Source organism: Lepidothrix coronata, unplaced genomic scaffold, assembly GCF_001604755.1.
Source record: "Lepidothrix coronata isolate B3197 unplaced genomic scaffold, Lepidothrix_coronata-1.0 Scaffold199, whole genome shotgun sequence".
Taxonomy (NCBI): Eukaryota; Metazoa; Chordata; class Aves; order Passeriformes; family Pipridae; genus Lepidothrix; species Lepidothrix coronata.
Genome location: NW_016690379.1, coordinates 1,120,344 through 1,130,990, shown reverse-complemented (window position 1 = coordinate 1,130,990; position 10,647 = coordinate 1,120,344). Strand labels below are relative to the sequence as shown.

Below are 10,647 nucleotides of genomic sequence, written 5' to 3'. Positions count from 1 at the left end.
CTCGGCATCCTTGCTTATTTGGGATTCGGGGTGCTCCCGAGCCGTAGAATTACTTAGGTTGGAAAATACCTCCGGGGTCATCGGGTCCAACCATTAACCACGCGGTGCTGGAGGGGAGAGAGGAAGAGGAGCGAGGAAGAGCAGGTGCAGAGCAGCAGAGGAGGAGGAGGAGGAGGAGGAAGGGGTTTCCCAGCGTGGCTGAAGCAGGAGAGCCCCACACCCTCAGCCCCAGACCCCAGAAAAGAGGGGAGACAGCAGGACCCGACACCATGTGGGCCACACAGTCCTGCTACCTCTGCAAAGCCTGGGCTGGCAAGGGGGCAAAGCTGGCACCCCAGGTCAGGGCCAAGAGCAGCAGGTACTGCTGCACCCTCCTGCTGTGTCCCGCTGGCATCGTGTCCTCCAGGGCAGCCTCCTGCTGTGCCAGCAGCTCCTTCCCATCCCAGAGGGGACGATGCTTTTATAGCCCGGGATTCTCCTCCCCTGGCTGGGGGAGGGCTGGGAATCCCACGGGCAGGTGGCTGTGACCCTCCCTGCCGAGGGTGGCACATCCAGGAGCACCCCCGTGCCCGGTGGGAAGAGCTGGCAAGGGGGGCTGTGCAGAGCTGGGAGCGCTGAACCCACATTCCTTGGGGTTATTCGCTCCCTGTCAGCAGTACCAGGGCGTGTGCAGGGCACAGAGACCTGCTGGTGCCAGCTGGCAGAGCTGCTGGGGGGTGCTGGTGGTGACACAGGTCTGGCCAGGGAGATGTCCCACTCTGCAGAGGAATAATGGGGTTTTTCCCAAAGGCCTGGGGGTGGGAATGGCAAAGGACATTCAGCCACAGCCCCTTTGGCTGTGGAGACACCAACTGCAGGCCCACAGCCCCCTGTGCTCTTCCAGGGGCTGCTCTGAGCACAACCAGGGGAACCCTCCCAGCTCCCTTAAACCAGTGAGGGAGCAGAGCCCAGGGCGGAGAACAGCAGAACTCATTGCACTTGTTACATATGATACTAAACCAAGGGGCAAACCCAGCCCTGCCCTGTGGTTTGGAAGGGAGATGCTGCTCTAAAACCCTCAGTGTGGGGACTCCTTCATACCAGGTGCTTCCCTGGCCCCCAGGCCGATGTGTCTCCCCCCTGGCAGTGCCCAGTCCAGGGCAGTGGGGGCTGGATCAGCCCCGTGGCTCCCAGCCCAGGGCTTGACCTCGGGGAATCTCGGTGGGAAATGACCTCCAAGGCAATAAAAAACATTCTTGGAAGAACCCTAACCACACACCACACGCCCCTGCCCCGAGACCCCCAGCTACACAATCCCCCTCCTGTGGAGGATGGGATTTGTTTGGGGCACCACTGTCACCCTTGTCCAGGTGCTGGAGGGGGCGGTGAGGAGAACAAACAGCTTCCCCCCAAAACCGGGGCTTGAACACCTCCCTGCCCTGTGGGATTGTGGCTGCCAGGGGAATGCTGACCCTGGCAGGCCCCGAGGGCTCAGCCCCGCGGGTCCCACCCCGCTCCCCCAGCCCTGACGTCTGTTCCCACGCCGGCCCCCAGCCCTGCGTCAGCGGGGCAGCCTCGTGCCCCGGCACAGGTTGCAGGGGGGTGCAGAGGTCAGGAGGCAACAGCCCAGCCCGGGAGCCACAGCGACGTGAGAGAGCCTGGCAGGGAGCCAGCAGACATAAATCCCCTTCCCGGGCATCCCACGGGCTCTGCCAAGCCCCGTTCCCCGAAGGAGAGGCCGGGGATGCAGCGGGACTTCAAAGGGAAGGGGCCACGTCAGCAGGGAAGGTGGGCCCAGGATGTGGGGCCGTGGGGCTCTGGTGTTTCCAGCCCCTCTCTGACCCAGGGCCACATTTTTGGGAGCCCTGAGGGGTGTTGGATGCTCTGGGCATGGCTTTGGCCCAGGAGGGACAGATGGACTCCTGTCCTGTGGGACATCCAGAGCAGGGTACAGCTGGGAAGGGAAGAGACCCCTGGGCAGGGGGAATGGCACCACCACCCCCTTGGAAGGGAAACCAAGAGAAAACAGGCAGAACCAACTTACCCAAAGCCATCAGAGGGCTGAGGGCTGTTGCCTTGCACGGCCAGTGCCAGCCCTGGGGTTGGCTGTCCTTGCTCCCAGGGCTCGGGGATGTTCCCAGCACAGGACACATTCCCCGTGCAAGGAGAACCCCACAAGGCATTTTCCAGTCACCTCTGCCAGCACTGAGCAAGGATGAGCAGCTGGTGCACGGGAGCAGCGATGGAAAGACCTGATGAGAGGCTTTAAATAACCTACAAAGGTGCTTTTGTGCCCAGGGTTAGAGGAACAGGGGCATGGGAAGGACAGACAGGGATGGATACAGGACATCAGCCAGCTCTGGGACCATGCTGGTTTTATTCCCAGCCCCTCAGGTGACCCAGAGCTGCAGGGAAGATGCTCAGCTCTTCCCACACAGCCTCAAAACATCACTTAACCTGAATTTGCAGTGACAGAAAGTGCCAGGGCATCAGGGAAGGCTGCAATCACCCCACCTGATCCATGTGCTGCTGTGGGAAACCTGCTGCAGTTTGCTCCAAAAGCCTGGGATTTTATCTAATTGCAGATCCAATAAAGAGCAGCTCATCTGGAAATAGCAGGGGAATGCTCTTCAGTCATTTCCCTGTCTGCTTTCAAGGAGTCAAGTGATTGAGAGAATTGAAGGAAAATGCTTTCCAGAGAGAAACAATCGCTTTCCTGCTGGATAAATTTGTTCCTCTCTCATGTTGGGCTGAGCAATTGCTTTTCTTAAAATAAAAACCTGAGATATTAAGTACTTCCCTCTCTAAATGGAATCATTAGGAAGTTTTAGTGAACAGCTTTTATTTCTTGAGGGATCCTTTAAAGCAGCACAAAAAGGGAGGCACATTTCTGGCCTTCCCACACATTTCACTCACTTTCCTCGTCCCCGAATTTGTCGGTAGTAAAAACACACAGGGCTTGTGAGGATCCTTATTCCGGGTGACCAAAAAGCTCCAGCATAAAAGCAACTCTAGGGAAGGGCTTAGAGGAGGCTCTGGATGGCACCAGCACTGGGGGAATTCAGTGCTGACGTCAGCCAGAGCCAGGGCAAACCCAAAGCCTTTGCCGGAGACCAAAAGTGCTCTGGCACAGCAAAGCAGGGATTTACTGGGCCGGAGGGAAAACATTCCCTGCAATGAACTCCAGGAGAGCAGCTCCAGCTTCAGGCTGAGGGAGCTCACAGCCATTCCCTGGGGCTCCTCAGAGCCTGGAAAAGCTGTGGCTGCCCCATCCCTGGAAGTGTCCAAGGCCAGGCTGGACAGGGCTTGGAGCAGCCTGGGCTAGTGGGAGGTGTCCCTGCCCATGGCAGGGGGTGGGACTGGATGTTCTTTAAGGTCCCTTCCAAACCATTCTGGGATTCCATGATCCCTCAGTGCCACCCAGGGAAGATGCTCCATCCTGGCTTGATTTTCCCAGCAGGGTGAAGTGATGGCACTTCACAGCACCCGGGCACATGCCACCTGGATGGGGGCATTGAACAGTGGGAACCACCTTCCCCTGCACATGATGCATCAGGGACCGTTCCTCTTTCCTCTGCTGAAGGCCTGAAGAGGAAGCTTGACCAGGAAAAAAGTTGCTGTGGAGCCCAGGTGGGAATTCTCAGCTGGGGCAGAGCCAAGACAGGAATAGGATAAAGGCACTGGGGAGGCTGCAGCCCTCACTTACCTGCACCATGTTCCTGCCATGAAGCTCATTTTCCCCTTTTCAAGAGCCTTGTGCTGCTATCAAAGATCCGCTTCCCAAAAGCAGGGATCCACTTCCCAAAACCAGGCATCCACTTCCCTCCGCAGCCCTCCCAGGGACATAAAGCCGCCCTGGGTGCTTGAGGAGCTCTGCTCCTGTTAATCCCTTCTGGGAGCTCATCCCCTGCAGCCCAGGGCTCAGCCCAGCTCTGGGGTGGCATTTGGGTGCCCAGATGAGTTACCCCACATCACCTGAGCCATCAGAGCCCTTCCCAGCTCTGCTTTCACCTGGTGCCAACCCCCTGCACTCCCGGGCAGCAAAGCTGTGCCTACCAAGGGACAGCAGGCACAGCCACCAGCTCCGGGAGGGAACAGGTTTAACTGCAGCTCAGTAATTAATTCCTGCTAGTGAAGGAGGGTTTCTGTGCAGGGACCGGCTTTGATGTGATTGCTTTGGTTTAATTAAACTCCTGCTTGCACCCAGAGCCCCGAGTGCTCACGGGAACCTGGCTGGGCTCCACTCAGGAGTTACCCGACCAGTTCTCCTGGGCACAGGAGTTCCTGCAGCCTGGACAAAAGAACTCCTTTAAAGTCATCCGAGGGGAAGCTGGGAGAGCTCAGCGCTGCCCTCAGCATCCCACCTGCCGTGGAGATGTCCCTGGTGTCATTGGGACACCTCTGGATGGGCAGCTGGCACCTCACACCACGGGATGCCCATCCCACGGAGCATCCAGCAGTGTGGGTCCTCCTCAAGCAGAGATGAAAGCACCTGATACCTGGGCCTGGGTGGGCATCAGATGGGCTGGAAGGTGTTCCCCTGGCCCAAACCCTGGCAGAGCTGCCCCAGTGCCCAGCAGTGCTGTAAATCCCACCAGCTCCATCCTGTAGGTCCCGCTCATCCCACAGGGAACAGTCCAATGGGAAACGTGAGTCCTGGCTCTGGAACACTGAGGGTTTGCTCCAGGCCCCCTCCCAGCCCAGCATCCCTCATTAATTAACGACCCCGGATGTCATTTGCTGTTTCATGGTGGCTGAGTCCGACTGGGGTCATTTACTCTGCTCCGATCCGGTCAGGGAATGTTAATGTGGTTTAATGGGTGTTTTCCTAACCCCCCCCTGCCCTCTCCCGTGGCTCCCGGGCAGCTCCATCCCCATGGGATGCGTGGGAAGGCAGTGCCACGGCCCCTGCCTGCGTGCCAGGCCTGCCCCAGCTGCCTGGGGCTGGTGGCCAGGGCGGGGGGGCCACGGCCACCAGAGGGTCCCTGTGCCACCCCCAGTCGTGGCCATGGGAATGGCCATGCGCCACCTCCAGCCATGAGAAGATCCCTGTGCCACCTCCATGCGTGGGAAAGGCCCTGTGCCATCCCCAGCCACATCCATGGGAAGACCCCTGTGGCACCTTCAGGCACATCCATGGGAAGGTCCCCGTGCCACCCCCAGCCATGGCCGTGATGCCTCTTTGGTGACACCAAGAGATGCCAGAGCTGGAGCCTCAGGAAAGGAGCCCAGCCTGAGCTCGGTCTCAGACACATTTTTTATTAAATCTTTCACTAGGGGAAGACAAAAAGAATTAAATAAGTGCAATAGTTCCAGACTCCTGCCTGGCACAGCCCTGGGTCCCTGGAGCTGCTCCCGGGAGCTCCACGGGACAGGGGGGCCCCGTCCCCATTGTGGGGTCACTCCTGACAGCATTGAGGGTCCCTGGGCCAAGAGAGACAACCCCAGGGCCAGCAGGACCCAGGGCTCACTGCCACCATCCCACCTCAGCCACTCGGCCCGTCCCAGGTCAGGTCACACCATGGAGCCGCTGTCTCCCACCTTCTGCAAGAGCTGCAACAGGGACAGACCCGGATCAGCAGGAAAATCCAGCCCTGCAGCCTCAGGGGGCTGTGGGGTGACTGCGGTGACCTTCCCTGTCTGATCCCAACTGCAGCTGATCCCAGCCAAGGGCTGCAGAGCCCGGGGGCACGTCAGCCCTGCTCACCTGGCTCAGCAGGGGGATGTTTGCCAGCGAGCCCAGGAACCCGAAAGCCACCGGGAAAAAGCTCCTGTGTCAACACAAAAGTCTGGGTTGGGCTCCGAGGAGGATCCCCCGGCTCTACTCTCCCCCCAGGGGGGGTCTGGGTGCCCTGGGACCCACCTGAAGAGGGTGATGAAGCCGTAGGCCTCCAGCAGCATCCCCAGGATCGGCCACCGCATGAGGACGACGATCAGCCCCCCGAAAAAGAAGCTGGTGCCCTTCAGCTTGGGCCGCTGGAAGAAGAAGGTGAAGGTCCTCCTGAAGCCGATGATGAAGACCAAGCCAGAGAGGAAGAGGATCTGGGAGGAAGGAGGGAGGGGAGCGGGTCAGAGGAGCTCTTTGCTCCGTCCTGGGCATCGGTGCCGGCTGTGCCCCGGCCCCACAGTACTCACGTTCCCAAAGGCCAGGAGCACGGAGTCAAAGTACAGGAGCATCCCAAAAAGGAGGAAGAAGAGGCCGAAGCCAACCAGCCCCACTCCAATCCCTGTGGAAGACGGGAGGGCTGAGACAAGGGCTCAGTTCCACACCTCAGGTCCCGTGTCAGGTTGTGGTCCCTCCTTTCAGTGCCTCCCTGTCCCATTCCCTCCCAGAAAGACACTTTGGGTTTGTCTCCAAAGCTTAGAAACAGCCTTTGCACCTGCCCAGGCCTTAGGGCTGTTGTTGCCCTAGAAACCCCTGAGGGCTTGTGAGAAAAGAATAGAAAAAATAAATGGGAAGAACCATCTCCAGCCTTTTCCTCAGCAGTGCCAGCGGAGGATGGAGCTGATCTCCAGATGATCCAGGCACCTCCCCAGTGCTGGTCCCCACATCCCCCTTGCCATTACACCCCTCCCTGCCCCAGCCACCCCAGCCAGCAGCTTCCAGCCCTGACATCGAGCTGCCCCGGTCCCACAGGGATGGGCATCACCCACGGGTCACCCCGTGCCCACTTACGCTGGAAGTCAGTCAGAGACACCATCTTGCTGGTGGCGGGGCTGGGTGAGGCCGGGCGAGGGTGGCCCTGCCTCCACGGTGACCCTTGGAAAAGCCCTTTAGTCCCTGTGGTCCCCACGTCATCCTGCAAATCATTAACAGCCCTGGCAGCGCCCGCCCCGCTGGCACGGCACCTCCCCCGGGGGGCACGTGGTGGCCCGTGGCCACTGGACCCTGCTGGTCCTGCCCTCCCTGGGATGGGATGGACCCTGCTTGGAGAAATCCCTGAAAAAGGAATAAAATAGGGAGCATGGGGCTCCTTCGGGGTGTCCGAGTGGCACCCGGGGGACAGCGAGGTCCCTGTGGCACCCTCCTGATTCCCGGCTCACATCCAGGCTGCTCCACGGGAAAGGAGAGCCCTGGGACTGTTCCATACCCTGCTGTGGGAATAATGCTCGACCAGACCAGCTGGCTGTGGCCAACAGAGGGTCCCTTCGTGGCACATGTCACCCCTGAGCCACCCCCAGGGCCCTCTGTGCCCGTGACCCTCGGAGCAGCTCCAGCTCTTCCCAAACCAGCCCCTTTTTACGCCTTGGCTTCACACAAAAAGGGGTTTTATTCCTGCCCAAGAACCAGCCACAGCCCCAAATAAACCCCACTGGGGAAAATGAACCCCGAAAACAGGGAGAGGGAGAAGAAGGTTCCTCAGGGAGAGGGAGGAGAAGGTGCCTCTGGAGAGATCCATGGGCCAGGTGAGCCCCTTCCCCACTGCCATTCATCCACTGTTTCTTCGGTCTAATGTTAAAACCGAGGTCATCTCTAGACAAAAGACACACAAACGTTGTCATTTCATAGATACTTTTATTTCTCTACCACTAGCAAAATATCCCAGAAAACAATCACCTCCCATCCCACCCTCCCCAATGCATAAATAGATTTCCTCCCGATGCAAATCCTTTCTCGGTTACAAGTCACTGGTATATGAAGTGTTATGAAAAATAATAACCAAAATAAAATTAATTAAGGTTGTTTTTTCCTTTTTTTTTTTTTTTTAAAACAAAACAAAACAAAAACAAAACAAAAAAACCCAAAACCACAGCCGGGCTCCAAGGGCAGCCATGGGGTGCCTTGGGGACACACCTTGGGGACAGCTCAGACACGGTCACTTGTGCCTGATGGCTCTGGGAACACCAGGACAGGAGCACTGGGATGCTCCTCATCCTCCCTGCTCCCTGGAGATGGGAAAAATTGCTGCCTGTGGGTCTGTGTTGGCCACAGCCACCCCAGTGTGTCCCCATGGTGTCCCCACAGCCGGTGTAAGGGGGGTCTGCCCCAGTTACACCAGCTGGGAGCCCACCCTGGTCACCCCCCTGCTGCGCTCAGGGAGGGGGAAATAAACGTCATCTCTTAAAACTTACAGTCTCTGTATATTTTATTTTAAATAAATTTGCTTTTAATAAAAGCAGAAAAAATATATATATTTTAAATAGGTCTTTTTTTCTTTTTTTTTTTTTTTTTTTTTTTTTTTTCCCCTCTGATAAATTGGCAAAGAATCTGCTTTTTGTAACTCATGGGCAGGGCTGGTGCCAACACAACCCCGCGGAGAGAGAGCTCGGCACAAACAGTTCCTCCCAGGAAAGAAGAGAAAAAAACAAATATAGATATATATTATAAATGTATAATTTTCATAAAACATATATTAAGGCATGTAATAGCAAAATAAAGGGCCAGCTTTATGAGCTAAGAGGGCTGAGGGAGGCTCAGGAGGGGGCTTTAGGGCTCTGGGGGGTTCCTACAGTATTGCTAAGATGGGGTGTACGGGGGATAATGGGGTGCAGGGGTCCTGGGGGGGTCAGGATCAGCCAGTAGGGAAGTAGCTGTGGGATGGACGGTGTCCAGTATCCAGCTCCTCGCTCCATCCTCCCTGCCCACCCCAGCCCCCCGGGGGCGGCCCTGCCAACCACACCTCCTGCCAGGGATTCTGCTTTTCCGGGCAGAACCCGCTTTTTTTCCCACCCTCCAGAACGTTAAAGCAAAGGGTAAATTTGCTACAGGAAATCCAAACAGCTGGAAGGGGCTGGAGTGCAACGGGAAGGGTCTGGGGGAGACACAGGGCCAGGCTTTGGGAGGGCTCGGAGGCGACGGTGGGACGGGGGCAGCTGAGGTGACCCCACTGCTCCCACCTGGCCCCTTCCCCTTCCCCTTCTCACCACCATCCTCACCCACTGGGGGGGGTCCCTGTTGACCCCACGGCTTCCCCACCCCACCTGGTACCCCGCTCCCTGCCCTGCTCCCATCCGACGTCCCCATCCCTGCCCACACCTCCTGCTCCGTGCCAGCGGCGCTCCGGTGCCACAGGCAGCCCTGGTGCCACCCTGACCCCGCACAGGGCACTGCCCCGGGCACCTCCATGTCCCCACAGTCCCACCCCCACCCCCCCTGCTCCTGACACAGCTCCTTCTGCCTCCAGCTGAGCCCCAGCACCAGGAGGGACGGGACAGCCCAGGCCAGGCGGGTGCGAAAAGCAGGGTCAGGGCTCAGGGAGGGGAAGAGGCACCCGAGGAGCTCAGATGGACCATCCAAGCCTGGTGGAAGGTGGAAGCACCATCCGTGGTGGGGACTGGCTGGTCTCCACCCAGAGAGCCCCTTCACAGACCTTTGGGAGGCGTCCCAGGAGTCCGAACGCTCCCCAGGGATGCCCTGGCAGGGAGGTGCCCGCTGTGCCCGCTGTGCCAGTGGGTGCTGTCACGGATGTCCCTGCCCGGCTGCCCGCGCGGGCCTGGCACCCAGGACACGGCCGATCTGTCCCTGTGTCCACTGCCAGCCCCGGGGCTCCTCGGGGACCACCTCCAGCACCCCCACGTCTCCTCAGGCCAGGGCAGAGCAGCCGGTGCCGTCGGCGCCGCATCCCCCACGCGGCCGTGCCGGGTGGTCTCGCCGTCGGAGGGAGGGAAGGGGGTCCAGGAGAACCAAAAACGATGGCGAGAGGTTCGGTGTCGTGTCAGGGGGGGCTAAAACGTGGCCCCGTGGAACTTGATGGCGCCGGCAGCAGCCAGGGCTTGAGCTGGAGGAGCGGGAGAGCGGGGCTGAGTGGGGCAGTGGGCGGTGGTGAGGCAGCCCCCGTGCCCACCCCGCAGCCCCCTCCCTGCCCTGCGCGGGAAAACCTGGCACAGATTTGGCTCTATGCCCCCGGCTCCCCTGGGGGAACATCCACCCGAGCAGGGGACACTGTGTCCCCCCCAATTTGCAGCCACCACTTTCACGCCAGGCAGGTGAATCCCAGAGACCCCCCCCTTCCCTCCCTGCACGGCCCCCCTGCCCACGGCAGCCTGCTGAGCCCCCCGTGCCCACGCTGGGCTGACCCCCAGCGCCGGGGGGGACACTCGTGTTGGTCCATGGAGGAGACGGGGCTGACGTGGCTCAGGGAATGTTGGTTAGCTGGAGCAAGCAGCGACGGCCGGGCAGGGCACGGGGCACAGAAGGGGCACCCCGGGCTGGAGAGGGGCTGGGCTGGGCTGCGGTAGGAGAGAAGAGGTGCTTACGGTCACGGCTCACACACGCATTAAGTGGCTGCTGTCGGCGCCCCGGGGTTCGGCCGAGAGGGGGTTGGTCGGAGGAGCCGGGGAGGCTGGGGAGGTGGGAGGGCTGGGGGTAGCGCACTGAGCTGGAAACAGAAACGGGAGAAGGGCGTGAGGAACACGGGCTGCGGCAGCGGGGGGGGCACCCAGCCGGGGGTTAGCGGGGAGGAAAGGGACGGGGGAAAGGAAGGGAGAAGGAAGGAAGGCAGGCAGGTAGGGGGGAAGCAAGCGCGGGCAGGACAAACAGCCACAGCGGCGCCTGCTCCCGGCGCGCACACGTGAGCTCCCTGCAGGGCTCCTCATGGACACGGCGCAGCGTGACACCACCATCACCCAGGGACAGCACCGTGCTGACCTGGGCATGGCGTGACACCACCATCACCCCGGGACAGTACCGTGCTGACCTGGGCATGGCGTGACACCACCATCACCCCG

At 59.8% G+C, this 10,647-nt stretch overlaps 2 protein-coding genes across 21 annotated transcripts in view; both read right to left on the bottom strand.

Moving 5' to 3' along the window:
- Positions 1-5,227: 5,227 nt before the first annotated feature.
- GOLT1A (golgi transport 1A) lies at positions 5,228-6,788 on the bottom strand. Of its 2 annotated transcripts, none has more exons than XM_017832106.1 (5): positions 6,656-6,788; positions 6,115-6,206; positions 5,843-5,955; positions 5,687-5,750; positions 5,228-5,532 (listed from the first exon to the last, which is right to left on the bottom strand). In XM_017832106.1, exons 1-5 carry the CDS (start codon positions 6,678-6,680, stop codon positions 5,494-5,496), a joined length of 333 nt encoding a protein of 110 aa, XP_017687595.1. In that variant the 5' UTR covers positions 6,681-6,788; the 3' UTR covers positions 5,228-5,493. The 2 variants fall into 2 exon arrangements, with proteins under 2 accessions (XP_017687595.1, XP_017687594.1); XM_017832105.1 differs by having other exon boundaries at positions 5,229-5,532; positions 5,843-6,021.
- Positions 6,789-7,663: 875 nt separating this feature from the next.
- PLEKHA6 (pleckstrin homology domain containing A6) overlaps positions 7,664-10,647 on the bottom strand; it is a 44,214-nt gene continuing 41,230 nt past the window's right edge. For 17 of the 19 annotated variants that reach the window (XM_017832239.1, XM_017832226.1, XM_017832234.1 and 14 more), the window contains 2 exons: positions 10,177-10,298; positions 7,664-9,698 (listed from right to left, as the gene is read on the bottom strand). In XM_017832239.1, the coding sequence (XP_017687728.1) occupies positions 10,186-10,298 (113 nt within the window). In that variant the 3' untranslated portion in view covers positions 7,664-9,698; positions 10,177-10,185. The remainder of the gene's footprint in view (positions 9,699-10,176; positions 10,299-10,647) is intronic. The other 2 variants (XM_017832230.1, XM_017832235.1) reach the window with 1 other exon arrangement.

What these genes read in the sequence shown, in the direction of transcription:
- GOLT1A (XM_017832105.1), bottom strand. Translation starts at nt 6,680, where the DNA reads ATGGTGTCTCTGACTGACTTCCAGC. An exon ending in TGCTCCTGGCCTTTGGGAAC is followed by an intron (nt 6,022 to 6,114) that starts GTGAGTACTGTG and finishes CCTTCCTCCCAG; the next exon opens with ATCCTCTTCCTCTCTGGCTT. An exon ending in ACATCCCCCTGCTGAGCCAG is followed by an intron (nt 5,533 to 5,686) that starts GTGAGCAGGGCT and finishes TCCCTGTTGCAG; the next exon opens with CTCTTGCAGAAGGTGGGAGA.